Here is a 20070-nt window from a genome sequence, read left to right on the forward strand (position 1 = left end):
TAAGACTTTATTAATTTATATTATATTAGATTACTCTGAGTTTTTTAGGGTATAACTTATATAATTATAAGTCGCCGTTATTATTACGTGCTTTTGCCGGCGTATAAGGTTATAAATCACCTTTTAAGCTAGTAGATTTAATATATCGTAATATATATACTATTTTTTAAATTATATATTACTATTAAATTAGCTAGGTATAGCTATTAATTGTATTACTAGTGGGTCCTGGTGATTAACTAGCCTTTTTTTATTTTTTATTATAATTTAATAATAATTAGAACTTTGTATTTATGCCCAATATGCCGGCCAGAAGCTGAAGATGTATAGCCCAGATAATCTGAGTGGACAGTGTCCGAAACTTGTTGATATCGGTAATGCCGTAGTACCAAGAAAGCTACGTCGACCTAAACCCCTGACACATTCACGCTCAGGGAATAGTGCATCGCAAACACCACGACTTTGAAATATAAATATTTCAATGTTGTATAACTATATAAGACCAATAATAGGGACACTTCACGCCTTTATCGAGACCTACAATATCTCACCCGCACATTGCCCACGTCACACTCTTCGTCGGCATTGGCTGCCATGTGGCGTGTCCAAGTGGGTCACGGTCCGTTGAACCTGAAGACCGACTTACATCATTTTCAACCAGCCAAAGTTCCATCCCAAATTTCTGACATCAAACCCGCAAACCCATCAACACAACACCACAATCACCATCATGCGGCCAACCACCCAATTGCCGCTGCGGGCGGTCTCGCGCACCATCAGCACGCCCATCCACACCCGTCCTCTCCATGCCACGACATACAAAGCAGCCAGCGTCGCCTCCGTCCTCGGCACCGGGCCACCACCGGAGCCGCCGACCCCAGCCGTTCGCAACATGAACGAACGAATCGAGCGCCGGCGGAAACAGGCCGACCTTCTGAAGCAAGCCAAAGTCATAAGAAACGCAAAGGATGGCAAGACCATGGCCCTGCAGAAGAGGTTTTGGAAAGAAGTCAGCGTGCAAGAAGTAGACGGTAGGTTTCTCACTCAACCGCAAGCCGCTCCCAGTGTCTTCTTTCTTTCTTTTCGCTAATGGCCACGGCGGAATAAACAGGCGCTCTCCAAGTCCACCTCGATACACGGCCGCTGCGACACCCGAAGACCAAAGAAGTCATTCGACTGCCCCTCTCCAAGCCCAACCTCGCCTTCGCCATCGCCCTCGAATGGGACACCATGACGTCGTCGCTACAGGCCACCAAGCAGCACTTCATCCCCCTGACCTCACTGGCCTGCCGGGCGCTGGACATTGAAAAGGACGACGCGTCGAGCGCGCCCGGCGCGGCCACGATCCGAAACGACATCACCACCAGCGTCCTGCGGTACCTCGACACCGATTCGCTGCTGTGCTGGGCGCCGCCCGCGGGCGAGTATGACCTGCGCAACGACGCGGGCGAGTCTCTCCGCGACGTGCAGAAGCGCACGACCGACGAGATTGTCTCGTTCATGACGACGCACGTCTGGCCCGGCATCAGGCTGGAGCCCGTGCTCGACGGCCACGCCATCATGCCCAGGAAGCAGGACGACGGCGTGCGGGAAGTCGTCCAGGGGTGGGTGTCTGGCCTGAGTCCCTGGGAAATGGCAGGGCTGGAGCGAGCCGTGCTGGCGGGCAAGAGCCTGGTTGCCGCGGCGCGCTTCATCACCGAATGGAGCGAGGGACCTGTCAGGAAGCCCAACCTGTCTGGCCATGTGCAGTTTGGCGTGGAGGAAGCCGCCAAGACGGTCAGTCTGGAGGTGGATTGGCAGGTAACACAGTGGGGAGAGGTTGAAGACACGCACGATGTGAATAATGAGGATGTGCGCAGACAGTTGGGCAGCGTTGTGTTGCTGGTTTCGGGAACGGGCAAGCATGCCTAGAGTGCAAATTAGGGGGGATGTAAAATGTACTTTTCGAGCATTGGCATTGATGTATACTATAGAACAGTAGACTGCGTATACCGTATTAACTCATATGAAACAGAAGTGGTCTGAAGCTTGATGAAATTATGTCCAGCTCAAAGTCTGGATGCAATATGTATAGTACCATGGCCCCTAAATCACCCCCAAAATAATCATTTGTTAACGCAAAAACGCTCCTTATACTAGATGAACAGCCCAGTCCACCCAACTTAATTCTGTATGGGCACTCCCCCAAACGCATCAAAACTCGTAGTATCCCAGTTGAAAAACGACCCAATCATATCCAAATCTCCAAAACCCTGAAACTCAGGTTCTGTCGACAAGTCAAAATTCGTCGCGGAATCAAACGCCACCGACTGCAACAGATCACATTCTTCCGCCGCTGGAGTGGTTTGGGGTCGCAGGTTGGGACTAGCTGGGCTGCCTTGAAGGCGTCAGTGTTTGTCGAAAAGAAATTGGTGCAAATGGGGGTCGTGGGATGAGGACGAGAAAGGACGTACTTCCTGACTTAACCAAGACTTTACTATGGATTGTCTGAAGCATTTTGAGAGACTGTCGCCCAGACGCATTAAACGAAGCAACATGCTTCAGAATCTGTTGGCATTCGTCCCAAGCCGTTGACATTTGGGCTTGATTGAGTGACGGGACGAGGGTGGGACATGTCCTCGCTATGATAAGTACGATGCCAGCCGTGCAGGCATCTATCTAATATGAGCGACTAAAATTTCAAAAGTGAAAAAAAGAGTTTGGACGAGCAACACCTACACAGGACATCCCACCACCATGACCCTGGAACCTGTGGATTAAAATTGGTATGAAGTAGTCGCAACAAATCAATCGCCGCCTCGACACATAGTTTCGCACATTGGAGCGATGTCCCTGCTAGAATAGGATCCGTGAACGTAGTTGATTCTAGCTTGGGACCTACGGATTTTGGTTGCTCGTGTGTTGAGAGGTGTGTTAGAATGGGGCGAAGCAGCATGATGCGAAGATATATAAAGCTGTCTTTCTGATTAGCCTACCACAATCGCTCCAATATAGGGTTGCCAAAAAATGTGAATTTTTTTGAGACATGTGGCAAGACATACCGACCATGAAGCAGCAGTCTCTGAGCTTTAAACAGCGCAGCATATTCAGACGGAATCTCTCCCTCTCTCTTCCACGAAAGCGTCTCGTGCACGGAATTTTCAAAATCAGACAACTTCCTATGTAGCATGACAATCGTATCGAGGCTGTAATGCGGCGAGGTATTCCCGCCCGTGACAGGAGATAGATCAGGCGACACGCGATTCATCCACGGCTGGTATACCTTGGATAGAATATCCTCCAGTATCCCACAGAGGCGGATGTTTTCTCTGTAGAACCGAAACCTAGGTGCGACCTGATGTGGCTCCACAGGCACCGAGAGATTCTGCTCAAACCCGGACGGGAGCGGCAATACTGAAATGTGTGTTGTCATAGCCGGGCGGCCGTATGTCATGCTCACCAACCTTCACCGCACACGCATGTGCGTTCATTAGCTTACTCACTCTCACACAGTCACCAGCCACGACGGTGAAAACTCACATATCCATTACAATACAGCCATACCAGGTCCTCCTCCGAATCTCCTTCTCCAGTGCGCCCCTCGTGTCCTGATGGTGCTCTGCATGCAAACCCAGCCCCTGAGCAACTCTACATGCGACACCGCTCGCATTCCAGCACCGACTTGGATGCGGCGTGCCCTGCAAATTCAACGCAATGAGCAACAAGGTCTGCACGACACTTAAATTATTTGCCTCCAAAAGATCAATATTCACAAAGGGCTTTGTCCTGAGGAAAAACGTCGTCGAGGCGGCCAGTCGCTCGGCAGGCGGGAGGTCCGAATAATGGCACGCCAGTGAAAAAATGGCATTCAGTGCAGCATGAAACGAAATCGTGTTCGCGTCACCGTCAGGATAACAACCCAGCCCGAGACTGGTTGGTGAAGAGGTGGAAGGACGCTTTGGCTCGGCTTGAGGCTTCCAGAGACTGCGATATGCAGCCTCAAATGAAGGCAAGTGAAAGAACGGATACATGTAGTAGACCTTTTCACGAAATGTGGCGACCAGGTGGTCTGCGAGGTCGCGAGGTGGCAGGGAGAATTGATGAGAGGGCACAAAGTAGGACGAGCCGCGGCGCCAGTCGCGGCCTGCTTCTCGCCGGGGCTGCGTGTGTTGGTGTTTCTTGTGGTCCTTCATGGAGTCGAAGGCTTCCTTGAAGAACGAGGCCGTAGAGGAGCTGCCGTAGAAGTCTTCGGAGACGGAAACGTCGTCGTCGGTGATGACTGTGCCCATGGCTGAGACGCTACTGTTTGGTTCGGCGGTGACGATGCCGTTGTCTGCGGAGGCTGCCGTGTTTGGTGGCTGGGATTGCACGAGAGGCGAGTCTACTGACGAGGATTCCTTGGTGGGCGTCAGCCGCAAGAAGCTATAGTCCGAACAGATTGGCGTGGATGTTGGTGTTTGCCTTGTGTCGGCTTCAGTCTCTGCTTCAGCAATGGGGGGAAGGTCAAAGTCTAGCGACGGAACTTGGACATGCGAGTCCCTGCAGACTTGTTCCAGTTTCCGGATACGACTGTGTAAGACTTTGATATATCTAGGCCCGACAGGGTTTCATGTCAGCGTTGCTGGTGTTGGCATTCTTGTGACTTGTCTGCCCGACAGGACAGACAGACATACTCATCTGTGCTGGCCGTCCTCGCATTCTCCAACTTATACACGCATCTTTCTAACCCTAGTGCTCGTCGCCGACACATGGAGCAGATGGGCTTACCGCCATCACATCGTGACTTGCGTTCGCGACATGGCTCACATGCAAGACTTATCTTGCGGCGACGCTGGCGTTCCTTGCCCTGAGGTACCATGTGGACGGTGCGAGCTCCTATGTGTTAACAAGTCAATTACTTCCCGAGGGCTCGTTATGGAATAATTGGAACCCATGATAGTGCACAGCGCCAGAGATGAAGCTTTGACGGGGTGAAGGGCCGAAGGACGGTTGAACGCACAAGTCAATCGGTTGTCGTTGAGCCGAAGCCCCAGAGCGACATGCGCCTTCCTTCTCGGCACAGGGCAGCATTAGTGGGTCACTAGCCCGAAATCCATGAACCGCCAGGGACACGCTCAATTTGATGTTTCCAGCCTTTCACATCTCAGGAGCCTCTGAACCCGTCGACGATGCCGACGCCCGAAACCTGGCTAGACTGACAGCTCATTGTCCGATGCCAGGTGGTGTGGGGAGTCCTAGTTTCCATGGAGAATGGAGACTCCGAGATGCCATTTTGCCACCCCGTGGACTGGCCAGTTACAACCGATGGTTTGGGCTGTCAACGACCAGTCACTCGGCCGACTTCACTGCTGATCATCTCCCAAGTATGACTGTTGCACATGGACTACTTGGTAACTATGTGCACATCTCGACAACATATTCGGGCTGTCCATGACCAGTCACTTGGCAGACTTCACTTATGAATCTTACACATAGCATACCGCGTGGGAAACATGTACTCATCTTAATGTATCACGGCCAGCTATCACCAACATCTCTTCAACGCCAAAGCCGCAAAACCCATACAAGTCATCGAACAGCAAACTCAGTCTACCAACTACAAAGGCGAATGCGCTCTAAACCTTGTACTTTTGTCTCAGCTGCATAATAGAAAGCCTAGTCAGAGGCCCAAGCTGGGACAAAATGTGCCAATATTTCCTCGCCGCGAGACTGACCCCGAAACCGGCCACAAACACCAACGCCCACCGCACCAGGCCCAACAACCTTCGTCGGGCTCTCAAACGAGCGGCAGCAGGAGTAGGCTGAGGTGAGGAAGACTCTTGTTAGCGAACATGCGTCAAATAAAGTACGAGAGCAATGATTCCAAAAAAAACTAAAAATAGACAAGTACCTACCTCATAAATCCAGTCGCTGTACACGGGGAACATGCTCTCCCACCAGAATTGCGGCTGAAACTTGGGATACGTCATGGCATTCCACTTGTTGCCGTCCGCATCCTCCTTGTTATACCAGCTGTGGCAGCCCGAGAACCAAACGGTGTTCTTGAGCGCTGCTTGCATCTCTCGCGAGTACCTCTCCTCGGCGTCGCGCCTTACTTCGGCAAACTGGGCCTCTCCATCGAGAACCGGCTTGATGACTCGCAGGGCGTAGTTGATGTTGTTTTCAGCAGCCAAGATGGTGGATGTGTGACCCGTGGCAGTGTTGGGACCTACAGTTTTCTCCCGTATAAGTACGTCTACAATGTTCCCCCATCAAACGTGGCAAACTCTTGAGAGACAAGGGGGGGCAACTTGCCTAGAAGCATGAAAAAGTTGGGAAAGTCATTCAGAGCCGAGCAAGCGTAAGCTTCTGGCCCGTCCCAGGATTCCCAATGCTCATTGATGGTCTTGCCGCTTCTGCCGACAACCTCGATGCCGGCCATGAATTCATTGGTGTCGAAGCCGTTGGCCAGGACAATGACATCCGCCTCGGTCACGTTCCCGTCCCTGGTGCGGACACCTTCCGGCACAATCTCTACAATGGGCTCCTGCGACACAGTCAAGTTGGTGGCGTGCAGAGCCTTGCAGTAGCCGGGGTCGTAGATCCGCCGCTTGCACCCCAGGGAAAAGTCGGGGATCAGCATGTCGTGGTATTTGGCGGGAGCGGTCTTCTTTATGTATCTGGTGGCAACGCCCTCGTAGTGCTTCCTATATGCCTCGCCGGCCTTGGTCATGAAGAATCCTCTCATGTCGTTTTCAGCGTACATGAAGATGCTGAAGCGGAAGAAGGCAAGCACCCCGGGGACATGCTCGAACAGGGTCTGCCAAAACTTGGTGTATGGGACGTTGATGGGCGGGATGATCCAATGCTTGGAGCGCACAAACTGGCTCAGATGCTTGGTCTTGTTGACAATGGCAGGGACGATTTGCGACGCCGTGCAGCCGTTGCCTACCAGGACGACATTCTTGCCCGTCACGTCCACGTCCTGTCTCCATTCGGCGGAATGGAACAGAGGACCCTTGAAGGAGTCGGCGCCGGGGATATCGCACGGTCTAGGCTTCACCAAGATTCCGGTAGCGCCAAAGAGGAACTGGCACTCGTGGACGAGGGTTTCGCCCGTGTCCAAGTTTCGAATGTACATTCTCCACCGTTTCGTCTGTTCCCTCCACTCGCAGCGGGAAACCTCTGCCCGAAACGTCATCTTGCTCTCCAAATCGTACTGGTTGGCGACATATTTCAAGTATTGCCAGAGCTCGTCGGCGGTGGCGAGAACTTGGCTCCATTTGGGGTTTGGCGCAAAGGAAAAGCTGTACAGGATGCTGGGAACATCGCAGGCACATCCTTGACAAGGGGAATCAGAATCAGCTTGGCAGCTCGACGGTGCGGCGGACAGTTGGCAACAGAAGAAGACCAGTACATCCTACAGAGCAAAGCAGAAGTAGAATAAGCAATCGGCTCACCTGGGTATTTGTTCGCCCACCAAGTGCCCCCCAAGTCGGAGTGCCTCTCGAAGAACTGGATATCGGTGATGCCGTACCATCGCTTCAGAGTCGCGCCCAGGCCAATGGCAGAAAAGCCAGAGCCAATGCAGCCAAACTGGCTGTATGTGGGGGTAGTCTTGCCCATGATTTGTGTTTATGATGACTTGGAGGCGCAGTCAAGCGTACGAAGACGACGAAGAAATAGGGGTAGAAAGTGAAGTATTGTCGGCACGGAACTAGGAGAGATGGGCGACTGTGAGTTGGGACGACAGACGACGAACAGCTACTATGCCTCACCCAGTGGACATTCGGCCAGCCACCCCTTTATGATCAGCAGAGATATACAAACAGGAAGCACATGCCAAAAAAAAAAGGGAGTCGGGCGTGTGTCAACAGTCCAAAGCTTGCACTTTGCCAGTCGACGCGGGTCAGAAAACACTATATAAAAGCTCAGGTCTATTCGATTGGGCTCGCTCTGTTATTAAATAGCAGGTAAGGTTATAGCCACTTGAAATGCTCCCCTCACGTCTGATACTACTAGTAACCCGGTAGCCCGTTCGAAAAGCCCGGTGCCCGGCCAAGGTGGCTATTTAGCGCGACATTTTGACGGGGTTCAGGGGGATTGACCTTCGAATGAGAAAGGAGACGAGAGCTGGGGCGGGGCAACCCCAACTTTCCGTTCAGCAAATTGACAGCAGACTACTCCGTACGCCGTAGCCGTTTTCGATTTCCGCGGAGGGAGAGAGGGTTGCGAGGCCGAAGTGGTGAGAAGCCGCGGAGGGAGGTTTGCCGAGATGACTGCCCGGTCGGTAATGGCACGCTGACGAAGCCGGCTGCAAACTCGGCCTACCTTACCCTGGCACCCGTCAAAACATGCAACGAGGATCGCCGGAAATAATGTGATTCAACGGTTGGCAAATGGCCAAAATGCCAGGACAAGAGCTGGTTTGCGACACACGACATGATGGTCGCGGCGCGGTTCCACGGGAGCGCATATCGAATACCGTTGACGCCAACTTGCGGGGACGGCAACAGCCTTTTTGCCCAGGCAAGACAGCCGAAACAGGCTACTACGCCATCACTGATAACTATAACAAGCCGAAGGTGAGAAGCTAGTTGATTGGCGCCGCCATGGGTTCTTCTTCGACATGCCGAGGTCCACAGACCACAGCGTTCAATGGCACCAGACGCCACATACCTACTCCTTCACCAACCCTCCGCTTCGGGGCGCGAAGACATCCAAGTGTCCGGGTCGGTTGTGTCCTGGAGCTGGTGACAGTTTGAAAATAGGCGACTCGGTCCCTGGTTATCGCTCGCTACACCAACATGTATAGCAGCGTGTTGTTGTCTACTTGGGGTTGGCAACCAAGTGCCTCTTGTAATGACATGAGGCTACCATCAATATTGTGTGGCCAAGTTGCCGTTCGTCCAAGTCTTGTATCTCGGCCATGTTAGCGGAAATGTCCAATGATGCCGCCCCCCTAACGCCTACATACTCATGCACTCTCATTCACTATTATTCCCGAGGCACCTTTGTTTCCTCTCCGTCAACACTCCTACTTGAGCGGGTCAAGTGCCCTTCCCAGTCTCCTGGTCATAGCGGCTCTTCTGTCTCTCGAAATCATAGTCACCCCGCAGCGAGCGCTCCCGAATACGCCGGAAGAGCCATTCTGGGCCCCCTTTCTGCAAAGACATACGCGCCCAACGTTAGCAGATGCTTAATAAGGCATGAAAATATGACGGGAGAGGTCGACGTACCAAGCTAGTGATGTATCTGCATATGCCCGGCAGATAGATGGTGCCGCCGTAGCCGCTGTACGCCGCATCCACGAGCTTGTCGCTCACGGTTTCCACGTTTAGCAGCGGGGCCACGAAATTGGATTCATTCGTCTTGCCGGTAAAAAGAGGCGTGCGGATGAAGCTGAATATTCCCAGCGTAAGACGCACCCTAGGGGCTTTATGCAGGCTCTTGAGCTCCAGTTGCAGGCCCTGTGAAAAAAGTGAGCAGCGTGAGGAGATGCAGGAGTATTGGGCAATGGTAGTATCGCTATATAACGCTCTCCTGTGCCAAAAACAAAGAAACATACCTCGTGTAAAGCCGTCAAGCCAGCCTTGGAAGCAGAGTAATCGACAATGGTAGGGGCCGAGACGACGGAACTCAGGGAGCCCGTATTCAAGATGTGGCCATGGTCCCTGCGCACCATTTCCGGCAGAAATTCCCTGACCAGGAGAAACGGCGCAATCAGATTCGTCTTGATGGTGAGCTGCACGTCGTTGGACGTCCCTTCCATGACGGTCGACCCCCGGGCCAAGCCGGCATTGTTGAAGAGGACGGTAGGATGGCCGACCTCGGCCTTGACGCGGTCGCATACAAGCTTGATGGCGTAGGCATCGCTCAAGTCGCACTCGTAGAAGTGCAGTCTCGCGCCAGGCGGCGGCGTCCACGACAGCGGAACGTAGTCGAGAACGACGATGCGCGTGCGAGGGTTCCTGGCGACGAGTTTCTGGCAGATGCTTGCGCCGATGCCGCTGCTCCCCCCCGTGACAACGATAATCTCATCGTCCCAGTTCCACCGGGAGTCGACGACCCAGTTGTTGGCGCTTTGCTTGTTGAGCTGGTCGTTGAGGGCGAGGGCGAGACTTGCGGCGGCGAGCCAGTAGACTCGAGAGCGGATGGCTGCTGCCCGGTCGCGCGAGCTCCGTTGGGCCAGTCGAGCAAAGAGCGGTTCCCATGTCAGGCCCAAGGCCAGCGGGAGCGTTGTCGTCGGAGTGAGGATCCAGTTCCGTACTGCTCCGGCCACGACGTCGAGGGTGAGGCCTTCACGAGAAAACATGGCGAAGGTATTTCTCTTCCCTTTACTTCAGCCCCTCAAGATGCCATGACAGGAACTGGAAAAGATAGAAAAAGAAGAAAAAGAAGAAAAAGAAAAAAAAATTATATTCGGACACGCGATAGGTATCGCTTCATGTTTACATAATGTGTCGCTGGTCAACCAGAGTGGTGACTGACGTGAGACACAAGACTATATTGGATGCTGACTGGTGATGCACCGACTACGGTGGCACATTAACCGACTTGACGCTTGACTCTTCAAACCCACGCGCGTCAAATCCACCAGCACTTCCAAACCCACAACTCTCAACCCACACCCACACCCACACACGGGATGACGGGTCAATTTCTTCACACTCCAACCGGTTACACTGGCGGGCTAGTCTTTGAACTCCGTTCCCTCTTGAATTTTGGCTTCCGCCCCACATCGCGATAGAGTGACCTGGTTCGCGAGCTGCTCGTCCTTGATGCCGCTTCGTTGGGCGTCGGATAGGAACCATCAATTGCCTCGAACAGAAATCGACCGCCACCGGGGGCTGGCTAGAAACAGCCTCCGCCGCTTCCAATTATTTCCAACAGCCTGGGCCAGCAGTTTTACCTTGGTCGAACAACAGACAGAATCACCGGCCTGGCTACTGGAGCAAGACGAGCCGTGACGCGGGTTGGGGTTGATTCCTCCGTACCGAGGCTCCAATTGAGCTCCCCCCGCACATGGCCAACCCCTGGCCAAGGAGCAGGAAAAAGACGAATGGAGAAGGGATAGGGGATCAAGGGGGCGGGCCCCTGGGGGGAAAACACCGTCATCCTTTGGAGTTTGGCGCGACCAAGCTGCCAGAGATCCTCTTTTTGGACCCTTCGCTTGGACAATCCCTACCTATACCCAGATCCATGCGCAGAATGTACACGATTTGGAGCATGGAATTACACGTGAAAGTGCTCACGTCTCGTCGCCCCGTCCCCGTTTCATCCGGCGACAAAAAGAACCTCGAGACCTCGAGACGGCGCAGCACGGGCAATTGGCTTTGGTAGATGATTCTCATCTTGCAGGGCCAGTTGGTTTCTTCCAGTAATCCCAGCTCGGTTTTTTCCCCCGAGTAGGTTGTTTTCAAGATGGTATGTCGATTGCTCGGTAGCGTGTGAGTTGGTCGTGCATGGGGAGTTTTGCTGGCGTGCGTGGCTGGACGCCCTTTGCGGCCCTCCCGCGAATTCAAGCCCATCGAAATACATCTTCTTGTTCCTGATGCTAATGTACATGTTCCACTAGGCGGTACAAAGCACGCTCGCTGTAGAAGTTCAGCAAAGTTACCCGCACCAGAATGGGCGGCCAAGGCTTTCAATATGGGAGTATCTGAAGCTGTTGACCAAGGCCACAACAATCGGTATGTTTTGCATTTCCACTTGATGAGACCCCATGTTGTTAACATGCCGGGATGACAGTGCCTTTACGCATGGCATGGTATATTCTGCGAATCGTCTACTTCTCCGCCAGGCGCAGGTTCAACATCAAGTACTACGTCTTCTGCGCCATTGTGGATGCCGTCTTCACCTCATTCAATGATCGCGAAATCCAGATTTACTCACAGCCTACCGTGGATGCTTATTACACATGGGTCAACAGCAAACTGGGACACACGAGGGAGCCAGCTCTTCGTCAGCGCCTCGTCCACGACATCCAGCCTCTGGGCCAGACGGGCGGCTCGCTCCTGTGGATTGGAAACCGCCGCAAGGCTAGCAAGATTGTGCTGTTTTTTCACGGAGGCGGATACATTGCCCCTGCTCTCCGCGGCCACTACGACTGGTGCTGGAATGCCTACGTGCTGGCCGGCAGAGAGGCCGGAGTCGAGGTCGCTGTCGGCTGTCTCCAGTACACGCTCTTGAACGATGGCAGATTCCCCGTTCCTTTAGTACAGGCTACTGAGGCTCTGGGGTCGGTTCTCGATTCAGGCACCAGTCCATCAGACATCTACATGGGCGGCGACTCAGCGGGAGGCAACCTGACCATGCAAGTCTTGAGCCACATCCTCCACCCACACGAAGGAATCCGTCCGTTGCAACTTTCGGAGCCTCTGGCAGGCGTCTTTCTAGTGTCGCCCTGGCTGAGCAACAATGTATTCAGCGATTCGGTCAAGCGGAACGACGGCAATGACATGATATCCACGGGGGCCTTGGATACGTTGGGCCTTGCCCTCTACGGGGAGGACCAGATCAAGGCGCACAAGGCAGATGTCCTTGCGGGGGACCTCTCTGCCGCCAATCCATACATGACTCCTCTGGACACGGAAGAGGCCTGGCTCGATGGTATCGGGGACGTTACTTCCAGGGTCTATCTCACAGTTGGAAAGAATGAGGTTCTGTACGATCAGGGTGTCAGGCTGGTCAGCCTGCTGCGGCGCAGGAATGCTACCTGCCAAATCAGACTAGATGAGTCGGAAAGGGAGGCTCACGATTTTATACTTGTTGAGAACATTTTTGGGAAACCGGGCGATGCAACATCGAGGATGAAGAGTTGGTTCAAGGGGACCATCACAGCCAGCTGATGGAATTGACGTGGGGGGAATGACTCTCCAAGGTAATTTTTTTTTTTTTTTGGATAGAATTGAATGTACTGCATGTGCCTCTCTGTATTACTCAATCGTTGCATGTTCTGCATGTAGTTGCTCACTGGCAAGGTTAGGACGCCACGTCCGAAGAGCTCCGGAGGTGGAAGCGGGCGTCACTTTCGGCACGCAGAAGAGCGTGCATCGTGCAACTATGGTACGAGGGCAAAAGACTAGACCGAGAATAAGGTGGTTCGGTAAATCAAAAGGAGAGGATGATACCAAAGTTCAAGTTTTCTTGACGATCCAAGCCAGTCTCGTCACCTTGGCAATTCAACCACACTCGTTCCTCCGGACCCCATTCCGTGTCCGTCCGGAGCGACTCTTGAGCCATGTACATCATTCGATGTGCACAGGGGTTCATGCGGGTTATGTGAGGGGAGGATTTGGTCAAATCTCCTAGTCGGACACGCCTCATCTTTATAAGAGGTCATGAATTCTTCGCCTCTTGGTTTCGTTGTCGCGCACCGAGCTGCTCAAGCCAACCTTTATACCCGAGCCAGCAACGGCTCTCAGGAGAAGAATCTACTTGGAATTCTTGGAAACCAAAATTATACACTTGTACGATTCCGCTTCCCCATACGATTAGCAGCCATGGCCGCCGCTCAGTCGACTCTCGGCACGCCCCTGGTCACAGCAGATTCCCTCCTGATGGGCACTGCCAATGCTACCGTCCGTGAGAGTGGAATCATCGCTGCTGCCGTCGCCGAGTTCCAGCAGTCTCCCATTCGATATACCGTCTCGACCCTCCTTGTCACCGTCCTCATATACCTCTACAGACGGTCAATTCCAGCGCTTGACGCCAAGGAGCCACCGCTGATGCTTCCCCAGATCCCGTTTGTTGGCCACCTCATCGGTCTCATCAGGAACCAGGCAGAATACTACACAAATCTACAGTAAGCAGTGAACCCAAACCCCCATGACATGGAACCTGCCGGCTGACACCACAGCGCAGCAACAAGACTGGAGCTGCCATTGCTACGCTGCCCATGCTCGGCGGCAAGACATATGCCATCTGGGACCCTGCCCTTGTCCAGTCCGCTCTCCGCCAGAAGACTCTCAGCTTCGAGCCATTCGCCGTCGACTTCCTGCAAACCATGCTTGGCATGAAGGAAGAGTCCTACAGGGCCTTCCGAGAGATTCCCGAGCTCGTGGTCGAATTCTTCGACGCCCTCCATGTTACGGTTCGTGGTGAGCCGCTGCACCGCATGAATGCCACGGCCCTCAACTACATTTCGTCTCGACTAGACGGGATGAAGGGAAGCAGCAAGGTCCCCATCGACAACTTCTACCTCTGGCTGCGCGAGTTGATGACCTCGGCAACAACCACCGCCCTCATGGGCCGCCAGAACCCTCTCCTCAAAGACCCCAAGCTTGTCAATGACCTGTGGTGCGTATCAACGCCGCGTCGGCCGCTCTAACCGTTCACCACTGACCTTGCGCAAGGACTTGGGAAACGGCCATCCCCACCATGCTCATCACCCCGTGGCACTCCGTCACCAACGCCGCGGGATTCCAGGCCCGCGAGAAGCTCCAGAAGGAGCTCGGAAGATACTACGCCGCCCGCGGCGACGAGGACGAGACCGCGGCGGCCGTGACCCGCGAGCGCGCGGCGGTCCTCCGAAAGTACGGCCTCCCCGACAGCGAAATCGGCAGGTTCGAAGCCAGCCTGCTCCAGCTCGCCACGGGCAACACCATCCCCACCACCTTCTGGATGGCCGCCCACGTCCTGACGCGGCCCGACGTCGTCGCCCGCCTCCGGAGCGAGCTGGACCCCCTCGTGCGGCGCGAGCCCGGGAGCGACGTCGCCACGCTCAACATCACCGCGTTTGAAGACGCGTGCCCGCTGCTCGTCAGCTGCTACCGCGAGTCGATCCGGCTGTCCAACCACGCCCTCTGCGTCCGGCGCGTCATGGAGGACACGGTCGTCTCCGACGGGCGCGGCGGCGCCTCGTACCTCCTCAGGAAGGGCGCCGACGTGCAGATGCCCGCCGGGTACACGCACCGCGCCGAGGAGGTCTGGGGCGCCGACGCCGCCGAGTTCCAGGCCGACCGGTTCGTGGACCGCCACGCCGACAGGGCCAGGAGGGCGGCGTACATTCCGTTCGGGGGCGGCAGGCACCTCTGTCCCGGGCGCAACTTTGCCTCTGCGGAGATTCTGGGGGCCGCGGCGGCGCTCGTCCTGGCGTTTGAGGCGTCTGGCTACGGGGAGGGCGGAGCCGTGCGGCTGGTCGGGATGGCGGGCTCGACGATTCTGGGGGGCGCGTCGAAGCCCCTGGGGCAGGGGGAGGGCATGGGCCTTGTTCTCCAGAGGCGGCTGGGGTGGGAGCATGTTAGTTTTGAGTTTGAGGTTGCGAAGTAGGTCTGAGGGGGTCGGTGGATGTCTGCGGTGGCGAGAAATCAATTTGCAAGTGTATTGAGAACATACTGGTTTTTTGAGTGTTGTACATGTACTTCTTGGCGGTTGGTATATTTTCTCGACCTTGAGAGACTAGAGTATACGTTGGCGAAATATATAGCACGTTGTAAGGTGTGGAAAGTAGTCATGGCTCAGTGTCCTACTTGTACTTGGGCTTAATCGGTGTTTATACGCATAGCATTATTTGTATAGATGCAGAAGCATACTCGAACAGGGAGTACACGAGAGCGAGGGAAAGATACGGAGCTCCCATGACAAGACTTGGCCTTCTAACCTGTGGTTCATCACTTGTTTGAATCTACAGCCGCCATGACCTGGTCGTTTTTGGTGCACCCTGTTTGTATTTAGCCAAACGCATTCGCCTAGACGTCTCAAGCCTGGACATACATTGACTCGTTCGGCTCAAATCAAGAGAAGCTCTAATTAGCCTTTGCATCTTTCGCCTGCAAAGCCCTCGCCTGCTCCAGCTCCACGCGCAGCTTCTTGTATTCCTCGTACCACTCCTTCATCTGTGCATTCGTACCCCCCGCGTTGAGAAGGCCGGAGATATGAGCCAGCTTTGACGCAATGTCCTGTGCGGAAGGCATGGCAAGTACCCAACGGCTGGGAACGCGCACGGCTGCGTAGGTGTGAATGTGCCAAGAAGAACAGGTCGCTTGATCCGTGGACCAGGTGTCTATTTGCGTTTGTGCTGGAAAAGGATGGTGATGCTTGACGGCTGGTGCGGTGCGCCTGCTAAGTATAGTAAACGGATATGGAGGCGGCAGGGTAACTTGGAGCAAGAGAGTTGCGAGGTCTGGCGAGTAGAGATTTCAAGATGGAACGTGCACGAGAGGGGTATTTTTATTTTTGTGGCCGTGCCAAGTTGCAACATTAACCATTTCTTTTGCTACTTTATACGACTTTAAGTACCAGTAGACATTTCCAACGCCGCTGCCAGTAGCTCGTTGGCGCCCGACTGGCCGCTACCAGCAATTGACTTAGAACATACCGTTGACATATAGGCCTAGCGCCATGTCGTTACATGCTTCAATGTTCAGTATATCGGCGCTTCTGCTCATGCGCTCAATTGATGGCTTTCAAAATTGCCATCTATGTCCTCATTTGGGTACAGGCCAGGGAACCTTTATAAGGTGCCTGCCACCATGTGACGAGATTCGACATCCGCACCGAACGAATGTACAACGCCATGGCCCTGGTTGATAAAACAACCATCAGGTTCATTTCCTCTTGTCTTTGCTCCGTTTAGCGTCCTCTACTGCTCTTTCAATGTTCTCTCAAGTTCTTGCTTCTAGCTGGTCTCGCTGGCAATTCTCCCCACAAAGCGAGAGCACACCATCCATGTACATAGCATCTATTCAGCACAGCAGCAAAGTAGACGCTGGCAGACACGGGCAGAAATTAGAAGTGGAACGTTAATTTCGCTCGTGGCAACGCCAGACTACGTACGAGATTAGACGTGCAGAGAGACAATTGTGGGCAGAAGCTACAGATGGCACAGGAAGCTGTCGAAAAGTCATGGACTCTACGTTTTCGCCAAAGAGCGGTTGCATATATTAGCGGCACATGTTGAGAATCAACCTACACTCATGGAAAATACCAAGAAATATGTACAGTCTTCCCAAAGGAGCAGTTCAGCCCCTAGACCAAAGCTCGCGCAACGTGCCCAAGTCGAGATTTGTTCATGCACAGCTGAGAGTTTGTGAGAGACAACCACAACCACATCCCGTCTCAAACGGAACCGCCATCTACACACGGCACCTCCTGGGAAGAGCAATGAATCCCACCCCCCAGAAGCGGCAACTCGCGAATCAAAACGGGAACCACCTCCCTCTCTTTCCCAAATACCCTCCTCGCCGTCTTCGCCGCCCTCTTGTCCGTCATCCCGTCCCCAAACTGGGGCAACACCACACCGCCATTCACAATCAAGAAGTTGACATAGCTGTGCACCGGCCTGTGCCCGCACTCGTGCTTGACAGCGGCTAAATACTCCCCCGGCACGACTTTTTCCACCCTCGGCTCCTGCATCTCCACGATTTCCAACTTCCGCCCCTTGGCGTCCGTCGCGGAAGCCAGCACCTCGCGGGCCTCGGCGTACGCATCCGTCCACCGGCTCGCCTCTTCAGTCTCGCTAGGCGCCGATACGACAACTACGCCCGGGCGAGCGAAGCGCGCGTAGGCGTCGACGTGGAAATCCGTCGAGTCCCCGTCTTTAAGGCCCGGTATCCATATGAACTTTGTTACGCCCAGTGTGCGGCTGAGCTCGGCCTCGATCTGAGACTTGGTCCGGCCCGGATTCCTGTTGTCGTTGACGAGGGAGCTCTCGCTGGCCAGGAGGGTCCCCTCGCCGTCAATCTCCAGAGCGCCGCCCTCGGCTGTGATGCACGACAAGAGCGGTCGGATTCCCGCGTCGGCGAGGTACTCCTTTGCGAAACTGCTGCACGCCTCCGAGTTGAATCTATTCCCCCACCCGTTGAAGTTGAATGCCACGCCGCGTAGCTCTCTTTTTCTACTTGTATTGTTTGTCTCGATTGTAAAAGTTGGCGCCATGTCTCGCATCCACACGTCTAGTCCGCCTCTGGCCAGGGGATGGATATGTATCCCATGGCCGTGCGTTGAACGAAACCGCTTCTCGGCCTGTGGTAGACACTCACGATCGACTAGGATGGACACGGGCTCGAAACGAGCAACGGCCTCTGCGATGGAGCTCACATCGTCTGTGGCGCGGCGTAGGGCTGCGCGGTCTTCTTTGTAGGGGGCAGCTTTGGGGGACGGCCAGGCAAGGATTGTGCGCGCGTGTTTGGCCCATTCCGCTGGGCGGCAGACTAAGATTCCGCGGCTTGGGACCATTGATGCCGACACTAGTAGAGAGCTGGTCAATTTCTTGATGGTAAGGAGAGACCTAGCGCCTGGTGGTGAGTTTGATTAGTTTAGTTCAGTTCACGTTCAAGTGCCTGAAGATGAGAACTGTGCGAGTTGTGGAACTGGTGATACCTGAGGTTCGAGGAGGCTGTGCATCACACATGCTCAACGACATGGCCCCTTGGAACATGAATGTCTCGGAATATGCAAAATAGGAAAAAAGATGTACAATTGCATCCGGTCGCTCAGAACCTCACGGCGCTCCTCCAAATCGCAACTCCCTAAGTCCGAATTATTCTACAACCTCACGTTGGCCTCGAGTCCTTGACACCTCACATGTGAAGTTGCTGTGGATAGCTATGAGGACCGGCCTAGTTACCAAATTAATCATATCCAACAAGTTTGGCGAAAGCCTCAACTGTCAAGCGCCCATTGTAAAATTCTTATGCATTCGAGCTTGAGACACAACTGTTGTTCCCCATACGTGGATGATAAGCGCCGCAACGCCTAGAAAGACATGAATGGACCTGGAAACACGTCCTCATATACTATTTCTGGAGCGTTTATGCTCCGGACCGCCACCATCGTTGTTTTTTCCCAAGCCCTCACTTTGGAAAACACCAGACCTCTTGCTACAAAGAGAACCATCCCAATGTCGCTTTCGTCGCGGACTGTTAGTAGTTGGCCAGGGTTTTCCAGTAGCACTGATGCGTCCTTGACTCGTAGCAGACTTGGCAGCAATTTGAGGCTCTTGAAGTAGAGCCCATCGTAGGATGAGGCTGTGATGATTCGTTTCATTGGGTTCTCCATCAGCCGTCTCCGTTCCATCGTACGTTACACCACCACCCGAGGAAATCAACCCGCCTAACCAAGGTCTGATACCATCCACTTTCGAAATTGCACCCTCATCTGCTCCATATTCGTCCTTCCTAGATGCGTGGGTGTCGTATTGAGCCTCTTGTGGTGAATTCATCGGGCTGTCACAGTTGCTAGCATGATGAGGGGTCGACGTGCCATCACGAGAATAACAGTCAATCCCATAGTGCCTGCTCGTGTGCTCCTTTTCAACCAGAGAGGAAACATGATCTATGCTAATTGCAGACTCTAGATCATTAACTGAAGTGGGTTTGAAGTGTGAACGAGAATGGGCATCGCAACAATAGCACTCGAAACTTAAATACTCGATCCAAGTTGTCCACTCGTCCTGTCTTCCCAAGTCCATGTCGAATGTGAAACATTTAGTAAAACCGCAGTGATTGAGCCGTCTTCTGGCCATGGCTAAATGCGCTTCAAACTTTTTAGATCCCGAGCTGTAGCGACTACTGGATAGGGGGCGATTTGCTCCATCGCTGGCGGCTTGTAGCAATGTCTCTGGTGTATCTGTATCCGGCAAAGCCTCCAATTTCCTGTTGGATTGCTGCCAAGCCTTAAAGTGTTGCCAATTAGAAAGTTGTTTCTCAAAGATGCCTTTCCAATCTATCGCCAAGTCGACCAAGGGGGCCTTGACCCATGGGCCCAGGAGTTCAAGGTGCTTTCTGGGGTGTTTAGATATGGATGCTGTCTCACTAAGCGGGCATATCGGCCTGCCTCCAGCCTTAATCAAAGAGTTGTACGCTTGTAAGATCTCAAATTCTTCACGGCCAGGACTGTATGTAGTCCGAATGTCTGCCGACAAATTGGGAACGACCAGGTCATCGATTTCAGCAGACATCTCATCCAAACTTTGTAGTATGCTGTCGAAATTTGGCGGAACATACTCTCCAGCTTCTCGATCACTTTGAACAAGATTTCTATGGAAGAGACATCAGCCATATGATGCACAATTTTGGGGTGAGGGGGAATGTGAGATGCCTACTTTAGGGCTTGTAATAGTGCCCTGTTGTCTTCTTTGCAAAACACCATTGCAAATGCCTATGATGT

The 20070-nt window shown here is 53.6% G+C and overlaps 8 protein-coding genes across 8 annotated transcripts; 3 read left to right on the forward strand and 5 right to left on the reverse strand.

The window, feature by feature from the left end:
• Positions 1-730: 730 nt before the first annotated feature.
• MAA_03784 (ATP12 chaperone) lies at positions 731-1911 on the forward strand (the record flags this gene model as incomplete). The annotated part of the gene is made up of 2 exons (XM_007821782.1): positions 731-1031; positions 1112-1911. The coding sequence occupies 2 exons, from the start codon at positions 731-733 to the stop codon at positions 1909-1911; spliced, it is 1101 nt and encodes a 366-aa protein (XP_007819973.1).
• Positions 1912-2162: 251 nt separating this feature from the next.
• Positions 2163-4837, reverse strand: MAA_03783 (monooxygenase; the record flags this gene model as incomplete). Its single annotated transcript, XM_007821781.2, has 6 exons — positions 2163-2377; positions 2454-2654; positions 2719-2954; positions 3042-3443; positions 3520-4518; positions 4653-4837. 6 exons carry the CDS (start codon positions 4835-4837, stop codon positions 2163-2165), a joined length of 2238 nt encoding a protein of 745 aa, XP_007819972.2.
• Positions 4838-5594: 757 nt separating this feature from the next.
• Positions 5595-7584, reverse strand: MAA_10961 (NAD-dependent 15-hydroxyprostaglandin dehydrogenase; the record flags this gene model as incomplete). Its single annotated transcript, XM_011412906.1, has 4 exons — positions 5595-5780; positions 5874-6197; positions 6257-7299; positions 7419-7584. The coding sequence occupies 4 exons, from the start codon at positions 7582-7584 to the stop codon at positions 5595-5597; spliced, it is 1719 nt and encodes a 572-aa protein (XP_011411208.1).
• A 1424-nt stretch (positions 7585-9008) lies between these two features.
• On the reverse strand, positions 9009-10273 carry MAA_03782 (uncharacterized protein; the record flags this gene model as incomplete). The annotated part of the gene is made up of 3 exons (XM_007821780.1): positions 9009-9122; positions 9198-9428; positions 9527-10273. 3 exons carry the CDS (start codon positions 10271-10273, stop codon positions 9009-9011), a joined length of 1092 nt encoding a protein of 363 aa, XP_007819971.1.
• Positions 10274-11702: 1429 nt separating this feature from the next.
• On the forward strand, positions 11703-12809 carry MAA_03781 (alpha/beta hydrolase fold protein; the record flags this gene model as incomplete). The annotated part of the gene is made up of 1 exon (XM_007821779.2): positions 11703-12809. One exon carries the CDS (start codon positions 11703-11705, stop codon positions 12807-12809), a length of 1107 nt encoding a protein of 368 aa, XP_007819970.2.
• Positions 12810-13301: 492 nt separating this feature from the next.
• MAA_03780 (Cytochrome P450 CYP633C1) lies at positions 13302-15231 on the forward strand (the record flags this gene model as incomplete). Its single annotated transcript, XM_007821778.2, has 3 exons — positions 13302-13765; positions 13825-14259; positions 14316-15231. The coding sequence occupies 3 exons, from the start codon at positions 13302-13304 to the stop codon at positions 15229-15231; spliced, it is 1815 nt and encodes a 604-aa protein (XP_007819969.2).
• Positions 15232-15707: 476 nt separating this feature from the next.
• On the reverse strand, positions 15708-16304 carry MAA_10962 (uncharacterized protein; the record flags this gene model as incomplete). Its single annotated transcript, XM_011412907.1, has 2 exons — positions 15708-15907; positions 16280-16304. 2 exons carry the CDS (start codon positions 16302-16304, stop codon positions 15708-15710), a joined length of 225 nt encoding a protein of 74 aa, XP_011411209.1.
• Positions 16305-17019: 715 nt separating this feature from the next.
• On the reverse strand, positions 17020-20052 carry MAA_03779 (peptidylarginine deiminase-like enzyme; the record flags this gene model as incomplete). The annotated part of the gene is made up of 3 exons (XM_007821777.2): positions 17020-18197; positions 18760-19940; positions 20006-20052. The coding sequence occupies 3 exons, from the start codon at positions 20050-20052 to the stop codon at positions 17020-17022; spliced, it is 2406 nt and encodes an 801-aa protein (XP_007819968.2).
• Between the last annotated feature and the right edge of the window lie 18 nt (positions 20053-20070).

The sequence above is a fragment of the Metarhizium robertsii genome, assembly GCF_000187425.2.
Source record: "Metarhizium robertsii ARSEF 23 chromosome Unknown MAA_Scf_3, whole genome shotgun sequence".
NCBI lineage: Eukaryota > Fungi > Ascomycota > Sordariomycetes > Hypocreales > Clavicipitaceae > Metarhizium > Metarhizium robertsii.